Source organism: Zonotrichia leucophrys, chromosome 18, assembly GCF_028769735.1.
Source record: "Zonotrichia leucophrys gambelii isolate GWCS_2022_RI chromosome 18, RI_Zleu_2.0, whole genome shotgun sequence".
NCBI lineage: Eukaryota > Metazoa > Chordata > Aves > Passeriformes > Passerellidae > Zonotrichia > Zonotrichia leucophrys.
The window spans coordinates 697,223-716,114 of NC_088187.1; the positions used below are offsets into that span (position 1 = coordinate 697,223).

At 58.5% G+C, this 18,892-nt stretch overlaps 1 protein-coding gene across 1 annotated transcript; it reads right to left on the reverse strand.

The window, feature by feature from the left end:
* Nucleotides 1-1,938: 1,938 nt before the first annotated feature.
* PMP22 (peripheral myelin protein 22) lies at nt 1,939-17,501 on the reverse strand. The gene is made up of 5 exons (XM_064728443.1): nt 17,376-17,501; nt 16,357-16,456; nt 15,148-15,238; nt 6,531-6,671; nt 1,939-3,181 (listed from the first exon to the last, which is right to left on the reverse strand). The coding sequence occupies exons 2-5, from the start codon at nt 16,432-16,434 to the stop codon at nt 3,015-3,017; spliced, it is 477 nt and encodes a 158-aa protein (XP_064584513.1). The 5' UTR covers nt 16,435-16,456; nt 17,376-17,501; the 3' UTR covers nt 1,939-3,014.
* Nucleotides 17,502-18,892: the final 1,391 nt, after the last annotated feature.

The window sequence follows — 18,892 nt, forward strand, 5'->3', positions numbered from 1 at the left end:
AGGCAGTAAATGGAAGAGGGAGATGAGATCTGCTGAGCGCATTTTCCAGGAGTATTTACTGCTGAGAACGCCGCAAAAGCCATTTAAACAATTGCTTTTATGACACAACACACATTAAAGAAACTTCCCGAATTTTTTTTCGCCCCTCTGCCGGTTCCGTGACGCGCTGCTGCTGTTGTGCTCCGCTCGCTGCTTTATGGGCTGTTCGGATTTTAATTGGGCTGAAGCCCCAGGGAACGCTGAAATTCGGCTCGTTTAGCTCAGGGAGGGCTCACAGCAGATCGGGCAGCGAGGCTGGTCCTGCCCCAACCCCGCTGTCCCTCCGGGAGCTGCTCCAGTCCTGGGGAGTTGATGGAGATGAGGGGATCAGCCCAGTCCAGCCCAGCCCAGTCCGGGCTGGGGTGCCCCATCCTGGGCGGGTGCTGTGCCCAGCGCAGGCAGGGAGGGCGGGTGAGGCCGGGGGTGTTTGGGAAAGGCTTTTTCCCTCCAGGGGAGCGCTGGGGACTCTCCATACCTGGAGGTCTTCAAGGCTGGTGAAACAAAGCCCAGCCCAGCCTGGAGCTGGTGTTTGTCCCCAGTCCCGGCTCTGTTTGTCCCCAAGCCTGGCCCTGTTTGTCCCCAGCCCAGCTCTGTTTGTCCCCAAGTCCAGCTCTGTTTGTCCCCAAGCCTGGCCCTGTTTGTCCCCAGTCCCGGCTCTGTTTGTCCCCAAGCCTGGCCCTGTTTGTCCCCAGCCCAGCTCTGTTTGTCCCCAAGTCCAGCTCTGTTTGTCCCCAAGCCTGGCCCTGTTTGTCCCCAGTCCCGGCTCTGTTTGTCCCCAAGCCTGGCCCTGTTTGTCCCCAGTCCCGGCTCTGTTTGTCCCCAGCCCGGCCGTTTTTGTCCCCAAGCCCGGCGGGGCTCGCGGGTCCCGCGGCCGCCGCTCCTCCCGCAGCCACGGGAGGGCGCCCGCGCTCCGCGCTCGGCCGGGACCGACGGGTACGGGCTGGGAAATAACAGGGAATAACGGGATCAATAGCGGGGGGAATAATGGGGGAATAACGGGGGAATAACGGGATCAATAGCGGGGGGAATAATGGGGGAATAACGGGGGATAACGGGGGAATAATGTGGAGAATAATGGGTGATAACAGGGGGAATAACGGGGGAAATAAGGGGGATAACTGGGGAATGATGGGGGGAATAATGGAGGGGATAACGGGGGAATAACGGAAGTGATAACGTGGGAGATAACAGGGAAATAATGGGGGAAATTACAGGGGGAATTACGGGGGAATAACGGGGGAAATAATAGGGGAACAACGGGGGGAATACCAGGAAATAACGGGGGATAACAGGGCAGGGTAACAGGGGAAATGGGCAAAGGAGGTGCTGAAGCACCATGGCGCAGGGGTCACCCAGCAGCTCCCATCCCCACCGAGCTGTGCTATGTGTTTGCAGCCCCAGTGGAGAGTCAGGGAAGCAGGATGGGCTTCGGGGTCCCTTCCAACACAAATCACTCTGCGATTCCATGATGCCATGGGATGGCTGTGGATGACTTGTGTTGCCAAGCTGACCAGGCTTGGACTCTGCTCCAGGCCAGTGGAGCAGAGTCCAGCTCCAACCTCCCAAAACCCCAACAAGGAGAAGCACCTGAGTTATTCTGACTTTTATTTCATTGCTTCTTAGTCCACACAGTCGGTATAAAATCAGAAAAGCAAAGCAAAAAAAAAAAAAAAAAAAAAAAAAAGGTATAACCCCAAAAAACCCTAAGATTAACCAAAAAAAGCAACAGTGTCTGGAGTCCTCAGAGGCAGCCCGGGATGTGTGCTGGTGCCTGTTCCATTCATGGCCAGACTTGTTGCTGACAGACAGAGGACTCACATCTCGCTCTTGTGCCAGAGCCCCATGGGCTCCAGCCAGAGCTGCTTCTGTTCCTCTGCACCACGGAGGGGAAAAAGGAATCTTGGTTATAAATGCTTTATTAAAAATAATAGTAAAAGCAAATCTAAGTACAAAAGCAGTTATAGCTCATTTATATTACACAGAATTATTTCTCATTTCTAGCTTGGTTGTTTACCTCAAGGTCGTTAACTGAATTTCCAGTGACTAAGGTTAAATGGCGTAGCAGGGTAAGGAATGGTAAATAGATAGCACCATTTCATACATCTGGTATTGGATTTCAGGGACAGGCTGGGCTGGCTGCCTTCTCAGGACACCTCAGCTCCATGGCAGGGGCTGGGAGCAGCAGTTCCCAGCTCAGCTCAGCTCCATGGCAGGGGCAGAGCACGTTCCAGGCTGAGAGCAGCAGTTCCCAGCGCTCGGCACAGCCCAGCCCCAGCAGCCATGCAAGGGAGAAGGGCCCAGGCTGGGCTGCAGCTTGGCCTAAGTGATTTAAAAGCCCCAATTCCCAGCGGGTGTGGCGGCAAGGCAGTGGGACTTAGGCACATAAGTCATTTAGGCACTTGGGGCAATCAAAGCCTTTGCTCCGAAATCCTTCAAACCTTTTGGAAGCGTCTCCCGTCAGATCTGGACGTGCCCTGTGGATCACAGCATGTGGCAGGAGCAGGGCCCAGCCCTGGCTGTGGAACCAGGCGTGGATGATCCACGCCAGCCTAAAACCAGAGCTGGGGGCTCTGACGGGCCGGGACAGGGCAGGAGAGGTCAGCTCAAAGAGGATTTTGCATGAGAGAGAAATCACCACGCTCTGTTACACTGTTAGGAGTGAGAGTTCCTTAGGCACTTGCTTTAGGCTTTAAAACAGCGCATGGTCAAACAGAAGCAAACAAGACTATGTACATATATGTAAAAAGTGTTATAAATAGGTTTTTAAACCATAGATACTATATACATCTTCAATTAACAAGGAACCCTTTGAGTGTTTCCTCTGGGGGGTCGGTCGGGTTTGGTTTGGATGGGAGGGTCGATTCCTTTTTTGGTTTTTTTTGGGTTTTTTTGGTTAATTTTCTTTTCCGTTTTCTCGTCTATTCTGCCCCGTCCCTGGTGAGGAGGTCACGGTGCCGCGGCCATGTCCCACGGCGTCACTCGCGCTTCCGCAGGATGACGTAGACGATGCCGCTGGCCAGGGCCAGGGGGAAGGCCAGCCACGCCAGGATGTAGGCGAAGCCGTAGGAGGTGCTTTCCGAGGCTTGGTGCCAGTCCGTGTGCCTCACGGTGTAGATGGCAGCGCCGCTCATTACGCACAGCCCTGCGGGGCAGCACGGGACAGTCAGCGACAGCATGGGACAGTCCCTGCTGGGACCTGAGTCACACGGGGCAGCAGCCAGGGGCAGCATGGGACAGTCAGTGAGGGCACAGAGGGACAGTCCCTGCTGGGAGCCCCAGTCACACAGGGATAGTCAGTGAGGGCACAGAGGGACAGTCCCTGCTGGGAGCCCAGTCACACAGAACACCAGCCTGCACCACCACGGGAGCTGGCTCTGCTCTGCCCCCTCAGGTCCTGTCCCCTGGGATGTTTGAGAGGGGATGCTGTGGGCTCTGGCCTGGCTGGAGGTGAGCAGGGATGTCTCTGCCACGCTTAGCAAGCAAAGCCAGAGGCTCTGGAGCTGACCCATCCCTCAGGCAGACCAGGGATGCTGCTCCAGACCAGTTCCACTCCCCTGGTGCCCCATGTAAAGCCCTGGCCTGAGGCACCTCCCTGCAGTGCTGCAGGAGAGCAGACAGAGCTGGGCATTCAAAGCAAGGCATCTGTGTCACTTCTCTAGGTGATAAAAACCACAACAAACCCAGCTGGGCCTCAGGATGCTCTGGCTGTGATCCCCCATCCTTCACAGCTGTACCAGAAGCTCAACTACAAACCTCATTCCCAGCAAACACTGTTCCTTGAAAACCCTGCTCTTTGAAAACTCTGTTCCCTGAAAACCCAGTTCCTGGAAAACCCTGTTCCTCATAAACCCTGTTCCTTGAAAACCCTACTCCCCACAAACCCCATTCCCAGCAAACCCTGTTCCCAGCAAGCCCTGTTCCCTGAAACCCTAGCTCCCTGCAAACCCCTCCATGCCCAGGGCTCATCCCTCATGGCCCCCCTGCCCAGCCAGGCCTGTAGGGGTCCCAGGGGTGCCCAGCCCTGGTGGGCAGTGTTTAAGGGTTTGTTGTTGCAAACCGCCCCATCAGGGGTGGGCACCGCCCCGAGCTCACACAAAGCCACCTCTATTCCTGCCCCAAACAAGCTCTTTGAGTCCATCCCAGCAGTTCTATTATCCAGCTGTGGGGCTGTTGTTGGAGCCGAGTTCCACATCCCCTGCCCGGCCCTCAGGACCACCTACATTTCAGCACGGTGATATTTGAGCTGCAATTCCACTCAACACTGCTCCTTTTGTTCAGGGAAAGTGCACAAGTGGGAATTCACTTCATTAAGGAGCAGTTTCCATTCTCCGAGCACGGGAGCCAACTCCCACTGCCCGGCCCAGGCACAGAGAGCACAGCCATTGTCTGGGGACAGGGGACGGGCGTGTGGCCACCAGTCACCTCCAGAGGCCAGATACAGCAGTGATTGTCCTCAGCAGGAGCCTGGCCATGGCTGCACGGCACTGCCGGGGCACCTGCCCTGCTCTGGGCCCAGCTGCAAGCAATAATGCACCCAGCATCCCTGCAGAGCCTGGCTTTGGGAGCATGCTGCTCTGGCAGGTCAGGAGGGCAAACGCTTCCCAACATTTGTTCCCAGGGTTTGTTCCTGCCAGAGCAGCCCCGGCCTGCAGAGGAACCAGGGCAGCTCTCCAGGACAGGTGTTTGCAAACAGCTGTGGGATGAGGGCAGGCACAGCCCTGCAGGCTGAGCCCCCCTCTGCAGGGCAGCAGCTCTGGGCTGAGTGGGGTGGGAGGGAGGAGATGAAAGGGATGATGAGAAGGATGCAGGACTTGGGTCAGACCCCGAGGGGCCCAAACCCACATCTGTGCCATGCACGAAGATCTACCCATGGATATGCTGGACCCACCAAGGATGCAGGGGAGCCTTTGAGGGCCTTTTGAAGCCCTTGAGCCCATCAGGACAAATCCAGCCGGGCTTTGGGGGTGATTCCAAGCTGCGTGAAGGTGCTGGGGATGATTCTGCCTGGCTGCTGCACCACAGACCAAAGTGGCCTCACCCTTCTCTTTCTGCCCTACCCTTCCCTCAAGGGTGGGTACAAGCCCCTGCCCTCCTCCCTGGTGTCCCTGCAGTGGGTGCCAGCCCCTGCTTTCCCCTCACTGGTGTCCCTGCAGTGAGTACCATCCCCTGCCCTCCCTGGTGTCCCTGCAGTGGGTACCAGCCCCTGCCCTCCTCCCTGGTGTCCCTGCAGTGGGTACCAGCCCCTGCCCTCCTCCCTGGGGTCCCTGCAGTGGGTGCCAGCCCCTGCCCTCCCTGGTGTCCCTGCAGTGGGTGCCAGCCCCTGCCCTCCTCCCTGGCTCCCAGGGCAGCTCTGCCCAGCTCTGGCACCCAGCAGAGCCCAGTGCTCCTGCCCTGGCTCCCACAGCAGCAGGGAGACCAGAGCTCAGGAGAGAAGCCTTCTGCTCCCAGGTCTACTAGAGAAGCTCTAACAGAGGTGATTGCATTATTAATGCCCATTTCCCCTCCTTGGCTCGAAGGGGTTTCCATACAGCTCTTTTTCCAGAGATGGTGAACTGATCTGAACTCCACCTGCACTGTGGCCAAGCAGATCCACTCATCATGGAATTCATGCCAACAAAGCTTAGCTCTGGATTTCACCAGGGTTTGGGAAGGCCAGTTGCTTAGAGGATGCCCAGAAAGTTTAATGTCTAAGCTCAGTGAATGAGTTTTTCCACTGATAAAATAGCAGGACCTTGGGTGGCTTCTAGTCTAACATCTAAAGCTCTAGGAAAGAATCAATCTCCTCCCCAGACACTCTGTCCTAATGCAGCCAGGACCTCAAAGCACAATTACATTTTTTAGCCTGAACGCTTGAAAATCCTCTCCACTGGTTTCATGCATGGAAACATAAACAGAGCCAGTGGCTTTACAGCATCGTTACTTGGGGAGCTGCAGCCTAGGATGTGAGCTGTGGCTCCTTTCCAGCACTGAGTTCTCAAAGAGTTAAAAATAGCAGCTGACAGTCCAAGTCAGAGCTCACACTGCAGCTCCAGGGCTCTGTGCTCATGGGGAAAGCACCAGGTCCCCTCATGGCAAGGTCATAAATAATCACCGAGCCCTCTTTTGCCAAAACAGGATTGTCACGACTTTCCCCACCCCGCCAAGCTGTGGAAGCCTCACCCAGCCTGGTGAAGGGTCCTAGAGCCAGCACAGCCACCCCGGCCACCCAACATCCCATCCTGGGGCACAGGCACAGCTCTCCTTCCAGCATCCGTGTCATCTACTGCCCCCAACTCTGCCCCAGTGCTCTGGCACCCTGTCCTTCCAGAGCCTCCCTGGCTGGGGCAGAAACCCTCTGGCACCTCCCCTGTGCAAGGGCAAAAGAGCCTGGATGCACAACGGCCCAAGAGCTGGATCCCATCCTCAACACCCCCGAATTGTTCATCCCCTTCCCTCCTTCCCTCCCCGTGGCACCGGGTGCCCATGACAGTGCCACCCTCAGCCCCACTCACCTGCCAGGATCTGGAAGACTCCGGTGATGTAGAAGCGGCCGCCCTTGGTGAGTGTGAAGAGCTGGCAGAAGAAGAGGAACAACGACAGCACGCTGAAGATGACGGAGAGGATCATCATGGCTTGGACAGCCTGAAGCCATTCTGGGGACAGACAGACACACGGGCACCTCAGCGTGGGCACATGGAGCCCCTGCTGTGCCCAGGGCCGTGCCACCAGCCCAGCCTGGCTCCCATGTGTTTGGGAGCACCTGGGGACTGTGCCCAGCCCGGGCACAGTGCTGCAGCATTTCGGGTGCCAGGGGATGCAATGAATCAGCTGCTGGAACGCAACAGATCACAGGCCTGGCACTGCCTCGGGAGTGTTTGCCACAAAACAGAGTAGAGACAAAACCCTGACACCAGGCTCTGTTCAGCTGTGCCTCAAACACCAAACCATGGGCACTGAGCTCTGTTCAGCTGTGCTGCAAACACCAAACCATGGGCACTGAGCTCTGTTCAGCTGTGCTGCAAACACCAAAGCCATGAGCTCTGATACACCACGCTGGCCGAGCTCTGAGGGTAAGTAAACACACAGGAGGGAAAACACCCTGTGCCCCTGTGGAGCTGGACCTTTTGGAAGTCCTCCCCAGCCGCCAAACGCAGCTGTGTCCCAGAGCAGGCCAGCTAAACCAGCCTGTGTGAGTCACTGCTCAGCTATTTCCAGCCTTAGTGGGTGTGTAAACCCCACGTAAAAAAAAATATAAATAAACAAGCAAAATGCAACTCCATGCCGAGGGCTGCTGCAGCTTGACAGAAAGAGGCAGTGCTCCCTCTGCCTTCCCCTTCCCTTTTAAGGTTTGAAATCAAAATGCAGGACTCAGTGCAGGTAAACTGAGGCACAAACCACCCAGTGAAAGGCAGAAAAATCCTGCTTGGGGCTGGATCCTTCATGAGGCAGCCCTGAAGCCTCAGACTCAGCCCCATGTCCCTGCCCAAATCCTTGCTCAGATCAGACCTCCAAGTGCTTGGAGGATGTGCAGTGCTGAACTGCACTTGCCTCCATTCCTCAGCACAGACAGCGCTCCCACCCCAGCTCAGAGGGGAAGCTGAGCTCAGCTCTGGGCACAGTCAGGGCTCCCATCCCAGCTCAGAGGGGAAGCTGAGCCCTCCTCTCACCCTCTCCCGACTCTGGGCACCGGCTGAGCCGCAGCCAAGCCCTGCAGGACCAGAAATCCGAGTCCTTTGTGATGCAAAGGCCACAGGATCCGGCCCAGAGGAGCCTTTCTGCTCGAGGTGGATGCTCCCACTGCTGGTTATTTTAGGAGAGGGCTGTCTAGACAGAAAGCCGAGCTGAGCTGAGCTGCCCTTTAATTGCATCCGCCTCCCCTGCCCGGTTTTTGCTTCTGAATGCAAATGATTTACGGGGGCTTTGCAGAATCCCATTGTAATAAAGAGCCCTGTCAGAGGCACAGAAAGGCAGCGTGAGGGGGGAGCCCACCGTGGCCAGAGGGTTTGGGCAGCCAGCCTGGGAGCAGGGAAAGCAGGAGATGATCCCACAGCCCGGAGCTCTGAGCTCACATCCAGCCCTTTGCTGACTTGTGCTGGCCTCCTCTGCGAAAACAAAGGGCAGGATCCCAGCCCAGGGCTGAGACCCACGAGCTCCAGAGCTCCATTAACTCCAGCTGTCCACAGACTCCAGCTGGATTAGGACAGCTAATTGCCTTTAATACGTTTAAAACCACCCCTATAACTGCAGGTGGGGTTTCTGTGGGCTCAGCCCCACGTGCCTTTAACCCTTTGCTGTCGGTGCCGTGTCCAGCCCTGGAATCCCAAACACAGCAAGTTTCCCAGAGCTGCAGCTGGGCTGTCAGCACTGTTTACTCCCAGGCTGTTATTTGTGGTTTCCCCTGGGCAGTGAGCTGGTTATCCCGTTTTTCCCCTGCATCTCTTCAGCTCTGTGTTTACATCTGTGTCCTTCAGGAGGAAGGAGGAAAGGAAGCAGCGTGGAAAGGGCAGATAACACTCTGCACCCGCTTCCGGAGCAGAGCCAGTGGGAGGGGGCACAGCCCTGTCACAAAGGCAGCCAGACACAAGACAAGGAGTTCTTACAGAGCAAATTTGAATTTTCCTTTAGGTTCTGCAGGCCCTAATGTGCTCACAGCACTGCTTACAGCAGCAGGGAGAAGACTTCAGCCCTGGGAAGATAAAGACCATGTTTCACTGCCCTAAAATCCAGCAGGAAAGAAAGAAAGAAACCCAGAGCAGGAATTGGAGCCCAGAGCAGGAATTGCAGCTGAATCTCCCAGAGAGACAGCAGCCAGCCCAGCCCCGGGCAGCAGAGCCCCAGCCCTGCTTGCAGGGAGCTTTTATGCCCTGACACGACTGACAGGGCAGTGAATACGTGCCCTTGGCCAGGAGCAGAGGCCTTGAAGGACAGGCATTGCCTCCCCAGGGCTTCATTCACACCCCCCACGCCCTCTTTGGCCCTGGCCAAGGAGGAAAACCAAAGTGCTCACTGAAGACACTCACTAGAGCTCAGCTTATCCTCTGCTGTAAGAGCTCCCTAAATGAGTGCTGGGCATTAAAACCCCTCCGTGCTGGGATCTGCAGCTGATGGGAACGTTCTGCAGATGGAGTTTTCCCTCTGCCAAGTGTGTACACTGTGCGTTTAAAAAGCAACCACTTCTGAGGAAGAAAACATCCATTAAGGAGGCAACTGCAGCACATAACACAGCCAAAGCTGGAGGGAAGGAGGGCAATTCATGGCCCAGCTGTAAAAGCTGCTGCTTCCCTGCTGCAAGTTGAGTCTCAGCAGGGTCAGGAACAGTGCGGGTACAAAGGCACCAGCCCAGACTGCCAGGAAAAGCCAGGCTTTCTGAGCAGAGGTTTTCCAGAGCAACTCTCAGGTGTCACGGCAGGACCAAGACCCTGAGTCCAGCTCACATCCTCCCCGCTGAAGTGGCAGGTTGCAGCAAAAGGCTGGGACTTGCAGGGGTTTTGGTACTCAAACATCCCCAAGAGGCTGGGAAAGGGGTGAATTGGAGGTGCAGAAGCACCAGCTCAGCTGCAGCTCTCTGGGCTGCCCTTCATACAGAGCCCCTCAGGACCCCCAGGGCCAGAGAAACTCCAGTGCCTGTGGGGCTGCAGGGAGGCAGAGACTGAACACAGAGCTCTGAGTCCTCCAGGGCCTCCTGCTCCTCTCCCGAGCTCCTGCAGATGGACATGAATCCCTCAAATCTCTGTCTTTTCCTCTCCTCCTCTCTTTCCTTCTCCTTGAAGCTCCATCCAAGCAGCCCACGAAGGCAGGAGATCCAGAGCTCTCCAGAGCTGCCACATCCCACGGAGCTCACATCCTGCAGAGGCACTCCTGATGCAGCCGAGGCAGCAGAAAGCTGCTGGCACCACAAAAACTCCTTCCAGCAGCTCCACAAAGCCCAAGGCAGCTCCTCTCCCTCATGGTGGTGGCTCTGACCTCCTGCTGGCCTGTGCTGAGGTGGCAGATCCATCACTCCATGCCCAGATCCTCCCAGGGCTCCAGGGATGGCCATTCCAGCAGGAGAGTGGGCAGCACTGGTGCCTTGTACCACAGACCTCGGGCAGGGTCACTCAGCCTGAGCCCATAGGGACATCCAGGGGGCTCACCAAGGCCATAAAAAAGCAGTTGAAGGTTTTTCCAGCACCACACTCTGCAGGGGACACCCCCACCCCTTCTTCTGGCTTGGCAGTCATCCTTTGGCCACATGCTGCCCTCTTCCTCCTGTTCCTCTGTGGGCCACAGCACAAATATGGCAGGTAAGGCTGTCTGAGCCCTCCTCTCAAAGAAGAAATGGGAGCCAAAGACATCTGGGGCAGCTGAGAAAAAACCAGCACAGCCCCCAACCTCTCCTTAGCAGATGCTCTTCGTAAGAAAAACAAGCAACAATAAAAATTTGGCTTTAAGCAGAGGAAATCCCTTTCCTTCTGAAGGCAAGAAAGTTATAGGACAAACTGACCCGAAATAGAAAATATTCTCTTGGAATGGGAGATTTTTAGATTTTAGGAGCAAATTCTTTACCCAGAGGGAGGTGAGGACCTAGCACGGAATGCCAGAGCAGCTGTGGCTGCCCCTGGATCCCTGGCAGTGCCCAAGGCCCGGCTGGACACTGAGGTTGGGAGCACTTGGGACAGGGGAAGGTGTCCCTGGGACAGTGGGAGGTGTCCCTGCCATGGCAGGAGTGGCACTGGATGGGCTTTGAGGTTCCTTCCAACCCAAACCATCTGGAATCCTGTGAATGCCCCTCAGGTGATTTCAGAACACCAAGGGATGAGTTTCAGTCCCCCAGGGCTGGAGAGGGTTCAGCCCTGAATGGGTTGAGCTGGTGTCACCCATTATTAAAAACGTTAATAAAATCTGCTCTGGGCAAGCACCTGTGCTTTTCTTGTGGCCTCCACATCAGCAAAACAGTGCAGGCATCACAGGGCCCCAGCACCCAGTGATGGGGCACTTCCCAAGGTTTAGGGGCTCCTTTTCCCTTTAACACAGCCCCAAACCCCCAGCCTGCCTGTGGACAGGTCAGCCACAGGAGAAGCTGCCCTGGAATATGACCTGAAACAACAAAGCTACCCCCTACACCCAACTAAAACATTTACTGGTGCCAGCGTAGGCAATAGAAAAGACACCACTGGCATGACAGAGACTACATACCATAAGGGAAAATGAAATCATAATGAATAAACTAAGGTATAAACAGCAAAGATCAACCCTTGTGCCTTTTGCATCATGGTCTAGCAAGAAAAACCAAGCAAACTGAAATTAAGTTTTGATAAAGTGAATTCAAGGGGGAAGACAACAGGAAGGAGAAACATCTCCTGGCCCTGCAGGAGGGTGGGGGATCCCATGGACGGCCCCATGGCCTCCCCACTTCCACACTCCCGCCACAACCAGAGAGAACACAGCAGAAAAGAGATCTCCCTTCCTGCACAGAGCATCCAGCTGAGGAAAGCAAAGGCCATTTTTGGAGGAGAGGCCATGGCAGCCTGAGACTCTGGGCTGGAATCTCCTGGAGAGCCCTGCTGGGCCGGGCTGGCATGGGGCCCTGCGGCCCACAGGCCGCGCTCCGCTGGATTCCTCAGATAAGGCTCCTCCAGGAATGTCTGACGGCGCAAACCAAGCTAAGATTGCTACATTTTTTCCATAGTTCTCGGCCTCTTGAAGAAAAAAAAGTATTATCTAACAGCAGATGCAGAAATCAAAGTGACAAGGAGGCGTTGTATGAAGAGAGGGAGTGGGAATGTGCCCGGGGCTCCTGCGGGGATGGATCAGCCCTCACACACCGAGGGCCATGGGGAAGTGGGGAGGTGGGAGCACTGCTCCATCCTCACAGGAGGGTCTGCATGGTGAGGAGCACAGCCCAGAGCCTGCCCAGGGCTGCTGAGAGTGCTGAGTGCTCAGCTGGCATCACTGTGCCCAGCCCTGGCACTGCTCCATCCTCACAGGAGGGTCTGCATGGTGAGGAGCACAGCCCAGAGCCTGCCCAGGGCTGCTGAAGTGCTGAGTGCTCAGCTGGCATCACTGTGCCCAGCCCTGACACTGCTCCATCCACACAGGAGGGTCTGCAGGGTGGGGAGCACAGCCCAGCCTGTGCCCAGGGGGAAACCAGAGCAAATCCTGCTGGCACCTAGATTTAAAAGTTCTGCTTCTCATTGGGCATCCACACCAAAGCCACTAAAGAAAGGGCCCCTGTGTGACAGGACAGGGGAGGAGGCTCAGCTGAGACCAAGGGGGCACTATAGCATCACCAGCCCCCAAAATCCCCATCCATTATGAGCATAGGTGGCCCAGCACCATCTAAGTCCCAAATTCCACCCACTGAGTCCCACTGCCTTCTGAAAAGGGAAAAAACAAATAACCATGCCGTAGAGGCCACTGTGATGGCTGCAGCAAAACCTGTCCCCATGTGAAGACTGGAATTCTGCCAGAATTCACAACGAGGATTCCTTGCTGCTCCCCAACGCACCTTGGCATACCAGGATTAACCATTCAGTGCCATCCCAGGCACAGGGAAATGAATTCTTATCACTCTTTGGAGCCCAATGCTCACAGCCTCTGTTCTGAGAGCTGTGACGTAGGATGGTGTGTGGTATTTGTATGGGATTGTTTCTGATTTTGAAAATAAGCATATTGCTAGGAAGAAGGTGAGGATGAGGCAGGAGACAAGCCTGAGCCTCGGAGGTGGCTCTGCCACAGTGTCCTTGCCCTGTGACCTCAGTGCTGCTCCAGAGAGTGGCTGACAGCAGCTCCTGCAGCAGTGACAGGGGAGGGAGGACCTGCTGGAAAGGAAACCATGTGGCATTTTTGTTGTTTTTACAAACAGACCTGAAAAGCCCTCCATAAGCCCAGGAAATATCCTTTGATTTATGCTCCTACAGCAGGGTGGGCTCTGAACCTGCATCCAGGGTCCCACAAGATGAAGGCAGGTGCTCAGCAGCACTGCTCCCACTCCCTGGCTGCAGGATGAATGGGGCACAAGCTTTTGTCCAAGCAAAACCCCCTTGTCCTGATGCCAGAGCAGAGCCTTTGGATGAGTGAGAGCTGCCTGAGAGCATAGTGAGCTCCTGCTCACAGGGCAGCTCACAGGGGCACTTTATCCTGGAATCCCAGACTGGTTTGGGTTGGAAGGGACGTCATTCCACCCCACCTGCCATGGACCTTCCACTGCATCAGGGCTGTCACCCCAACTCAGCTGCCCGGCTGCATTTCCAACAGGATCATCTTGGCCATTGTCCCTTTAACGATGAAACATCAGCGCTGGAAAGGCTCCAAAGGCTCTGGGAACGGGCAGAGGACACTCCCAGCCCGGCAGGACCGTGGGGTGTGCGGAAACCACCCAAGCACATCTGGGACAGGGCTCTCTCAGCACTGACAGCCCGTCCTGTAAACATCCAGAAAGAGCGGGGCGGGCGTGAAAAGCCAAAAGGATCTGGGGCGGCTTTAGAGCTCCGGGGCTCTAAAGGGGCAGGCGCTGCCTTTCATCACAATCAGGGGCTCAGCACAACCCGGGGCTCAGCACTTTCGCAGCCCGCATGACTGCCCTGCAGCGGGGCTGCCGACGCTGCAATAGTCGGCCCGGCCGGCTGCTGATGCGGGCCCGGCTCCAGGGGCTCGGGATGCGATCCAGCCGCTCCCGGCTGGCCCGGACACCAGCAGGCGTCAGCAGAGACCTGTGCAGGGCCTGGACTGCCGGAGGAACCAGAGCGGGGACAGCGGGGACAGCCCGGACAGCGTGGGGACAGCAGGGCATCGCCTCCCCGCGAGCGGTGGGTGCACTCCCAAAGGATGGGGGTTCTGATGGGAACCTCCAAAAACCCTCGCACAGCCTCCCTTCACTGAGAGACCCTCCGGGGGTATGGAATGCTCCCCGTGTGACTGTGACCCTTGCCAGGGCCACATGGCATCGCTGTGCCTGTGTCCCAGTGATGGCACTGGGATTCTGGCACTGGAGCTTGCCCTGGGACAATCTATTCTCCCAGCAAAGCAAAACCAGGCTAACAAAACAAATGGTGGCCCCAGCACCACTGGCATTAGCTCTGTCTTCCAGGGAAACTGAGGCACGGGCTCTCCCAACTCTCTGACGCGGATTTTGTGTTCCTGGTGCCACCCTGGGAAGTGCGTGTCACGGTGTGTCAGCACACTGTCCTCCCTTGCTGACCTCAGCAAACAGCTCAGGGGTGATGTCACCCGGTGTGACACCAGTCTTCACCAGCGGGGTCCCGAGGCAGCCCCAGCTGTGCAGGTGCAGGGGATGAAGGGTCGGGGTGCTCAGCTCAGCCCCCACAGCAAACCCTGGGGCCAGGGCTGCGCCCAAAGCTCAGCCCGTGCCAGCACAAAAGCAGGACAGATTCCCAGGTAGGGGACAGGTGTCCTCTGGATCAGGTGTCCTCAGGGCCCGTGTGCATCCCTCAAACCCCTCACAAGCAGAGCAAGAGGGAGCTGTGCCAAAAGGAGCCCCACAGCCTCCAGCAGGGCAGCAGGGCCCAGTGGCCTGGCGCACCAAGGAACACCTCGTGTTTGTGCCATCAAGAAGAAAGATGTGCTAATTACAGGAGACCCCCCAAAAGGGCTCTAGCCATCACTGCCAGTGTAGCTGAGCGTGTCACCCTGCCCTGGTGCGGCCAGGAGCTGCTCCTCGGCCCGAGGGCAGCCGGGCAGAACCATGGCCAGCAGGTCCAGTCCTCGTCCTAGAGGGGATGGGGAGCAATCCGCCACTGCCGGGCCAGCCCCGTGTCCCCACACCGGGACACAGCAGAGCCAGTGGGGCACAGAGCAGGGCAGGCAACGGGATGGGGAAGGGAAAATCCAAGGAGGAATCTCAAACAAACCGTATGGGAAATTCCTCGTGAGTCCATAGGCACCGTGGGGAGGAGAACAAACACGGTGGGAGGGAACAGCCCTGATCCCGGAGGGCAGCCGTGATCTATAGGTGCACAGCCCCGATCCATGGGGGGGCACAGCCCCGATCCCGGGGGGTAAAGCCCCGATCCATGGGGGTACAGCCATGACCCATGGGGGGCACAGTCCCGATCCATGGGGGGCACAGCCCCGATCCATGGGGGGCACAGAGATGATCTCAAGACACGGCCCCGATCCCGGAGCACTCACCGTTGGAGGAGGATGCCATGCACTGGAAGGGGTCGCCGGTGGTGCAGTTCTGCCACAGATCTGCCGCACGCTCGCCGTTCACCAGCCATTGCTGCGGGACAGACACAGCCCGTGAGCGGCTCCCGCACCCCCGGCCGTGTCCCCCCAGCGCCACCGCGTCCCCCCGGCACCGAGCAGCCGCAGCCCCGGCGTGCCTGCCCCTCCCAGGGCCGCGCTTTTCCGACCAGAGGGGTTTGGAAAGGCAGCCCCGGTATTTGCTTTTAACCGCTTCTGCCCCGCGGCGCAAGAACAGAAGCTCTTTATGCTCCTTAGCACGGAGAGAGTCCCGCGGGGCCGCGCTTCCCTCCCCGGGCCGGCCTCGCCCGCTGCCTGGCCGGGATATTTGAATGATTCCACGTGATTCCTAACGGCTCGGAAGATTTTTGTAACGTTTTCCGTGACTGTTACCACAAAAAGAAAAAAAAAAAAGAGAGAAAAAAAAGAGAAAAAAATCCGGGAAAGAAGCCCCTGGTGAAGCAAGCTTGGAAGCCACCAGCTCCTCAGAGCAGCTGCCTCGAAGCCAACTCCAGCCTCTCCCCAGCAGCTGACGTGTTCACTGGGCTGCAGCCCCGGGACAGGGCTTGGAAGCCTCGGGGTTGCATCCAGCCCTCGCTCCTGCCGCTGCTCACAGAGTCAGCCTTAGAAGCTGGGCTAGGAGAAGAGGCTGTGCCTTATTCCCAGCCCCGAGGAGGAGAGCCGGGCAGCAGGAGGGCTCTGCTGAGGAGTCAGTCGCCAGCCAGCCCCGTCCTTGGGCTCCTGGCTGTTCTGGTCCTGTGCCTGGAGCTCAATAGCAGGTGGAGCTCCTTTATGAAAGGGGAGAGCAGCATCACCCCAAATGGGGGATTTGGAGTGCTCCGAGACTGCTCCTCGATGTGAACCAGTCTGGGGAGGATGAGGAGATGGTTTCCAGCAGCCCTTGTGTCTCTGTACCAAGGTGGATGCCCTGAACACCACCAGAGAGCGCAGCCAAGCGTCCCAGCAGCTTCCCCTGACAGCACAAACTCCCAGGCACCCAAATCCCATCGTTACTGAGACCAGCACCCAGCCCGTACAGGCTTCCTGCTGACAGCCAGGCTGTAAACGCAGCCATAACCAAGAATAACTCCTCCTGCCATTGCCCCGCCACGGCCGTGCCCGGTGCTCGCCCGGGACAGGGAAATCCCAACTCACACTGACGATGGTGGAGACGAAGAGCAGCACCAGCACGGTGACGTGCAGCACGATGATCCCCAGCAGCAGCAGCAGCATCTTGGCGGTGCTGGAGGCAGAGCTGCGGCGGGACAGGGATGATGCTGAGTGCGTGTGTCTGTCTGTCTGTCTGTCCGTCCCGGGGGCAAGGGATGCTGCTGGGGCAGTGCCCGGCGCTCGGGCTCCCTCCGCGGGCCCCACCGACGGAGAGGGGTCCGAGCCCTCTGCCAGCTCCCCGATATCCCCTGGGGTCCCCGAAACCTTCCCCCGAGCCTGCTCTCCCCGTCCCGCCGAGGGCTCCTCCCAGTCCCCTCCCCGGAGACCTTCAAAGCGCGGATGTCCCTAAGGGCTCTCCCAGCCCCTCTCCCCGAGAGGGTCCGGTCCGCCTCTACTCCCAAGGGAATGTTCGCTCCCCTGCCCGCCGGGCGGGAGATCTCGGAGCTCATCGTCCCCGAGGGGCTGCCCGGGATCGGGCAGCGGGGAAAGGAGGCCGGGGGGTGCCTCGCCCACCCACCCATGGGAGCAGTGTGGGTAATTCCGCCGGCCCCACCCCTGGGGGAATTTTACCGGGCTCATCTGCCCTGGCGACCCCCGGGGACAGGGCAGGGGCGGGGAGCAGGGGGCGTCTGCCCCGGCCCCTTCCAGCCCACCGGGCTGCCTCGGCCCCTCTTCTCCTGGGGCGCTCTCAGCCCATCTCCCCTCGGCTCTCCCGGCAGAGCCTCTCCGGGACCCTGTCCCGAGCGGGGGGGACCTTCCCCAGCCCGCCTGTCCTCGGTGAACAGGGGACGGGGCTGCCCTGACCGCTCTGCTTGGAGAGCCCCAGAGCGGGGGTGCTGCTAGGGGTGCTGCTGCCCTCCCTCTCGGCTGCGGGCCCCCGACTGCTCTCCCCAGCCCTGTTCCCGCTGTGCCCGTTCCCCAAGGGTCTCTCCGGCCCCGTTCCCGCTGTGCCCGTTCCCCAGCCCTGTTCCCGTTCCCCGTGGGGACGGGCGCTCCGTACTCACATCGCGGCGGAGCGGAGCGCGCTGGCGGCGGCGGAGCGGGCGCGGAGCGGAGCGGGCGGCGGCGCTGTCAAGTTTCTCCTTTAACCGGGGCCACCGCCCCGCTTGCGTCTGCGGCACGGGGAGGGCTCAGCCTCCGCCCGCCGCCCTCCTATAAACGGGACAGGACCCGGCCCCGCCGCCTCCCCCTGGGAACCGCTCCCGGAGCCCTCGCCTTCCCCGGACACGGCTCCCGAGCCGCTCCCGCCCCACAGCGAGGAGATTTGGGGGGGACAAGAGACGAGCAGCCCGCTGTCGTGAGCCCGCCTGCCCGGGCAGCCGTGGAGGAAGGCGGGGGAGCGGTGGCCGTGCCCTGCTGTCCGAGCAGCCCCGAGGGTGCGGCTGTCCCTGTCCCGCCGCAGCCCCGGGCGGTGTGAGCAGCACCGGCCGTGCCGGGGAGGACAGAGCTCGGGTTATGCAGCCTCAGACGGGATCCGTGGCACAGGATTTGGGGAACGAGCGTCTGGCTGAGCTGAAGGGATTCTAGCTCTTGGAGTCGACCTTTCTTAGCACTCGAGAGGCAAATTAAGTAGAACTGAGCAACTTTTCACTAAACAGAGGGTACGATTTTCCACAGCTCTGGAGAACACTCAGAGTTAGGGCTGTTCTGCCTGGAGAAGGCTCTGGGGAGAGCTCAGAGCCCTTCCAGTACCTAAAGGGGCTCCAGGAGAGCTGGAGGGGGACCTGAGACAAGGGCTGGAGGGACAGGACACTGTCCTGTGGCTTCCCACTGCCAGAGGGCAGGGATGGATGGGATATTGGGAATTAGGAATTGTCCCCTGTGAGGGTGGGCAGGCCCTGGCACAGTGTGCCCAGAGCAGCTGTGGCTGCCCCTGGATCCCTGGCAGTGCCCAAGGCCAGGCTGGACAGGACTGGGAGCAGCCTGGGACAGTGGGAGGTGTCCCTGCCATGGCAGGGGTGGCACTGGATGGGCTCTGAGGTCCCTTCCAGCCCAAACCACTCTGGGATTCCATGACTCAGGCGCTCGGGAGAGAAGGGGTGGCTGCACTGCTGCCCTCGCTCATTCCTCGAGCACAGCCAATGTGTTCAAACAACCCCCCCACACACACACAGAGTTCACCCCCAGCTCCCAGACAATCCCGCCAGGATCCTGCACTCTCCTGAGCATTCCCACCGACCCCCATCGCTCCCCACTCCTGCACCAGCTCCAGACTCGTCCCGCATTGTTGCACAAACGAGGGATTCGGCATCCAGCCACCGGGACTGTAAATGCTGGGAGAAGGGAGCTGGGGAAGCGTGCTTGGCTCCACTCTCCTGGCAAGCAGAGGCGTGTTCCCCAGCACGGGCTCCTCGCTCACGGAAGGGGTCCCGGCACAGGCATCGGCCAGACAGCGGGAGCGGAGCTCTGAGCGGCTGAAACGAGATTCCAAAGGGTGCAATTCCCTTCCCGTCCAAAAAATCCCGCCGATTCCTCTGCTGCTGCCGTCCCTGTGCAGCTTGTGACGCCTGTCAGTGCCGTG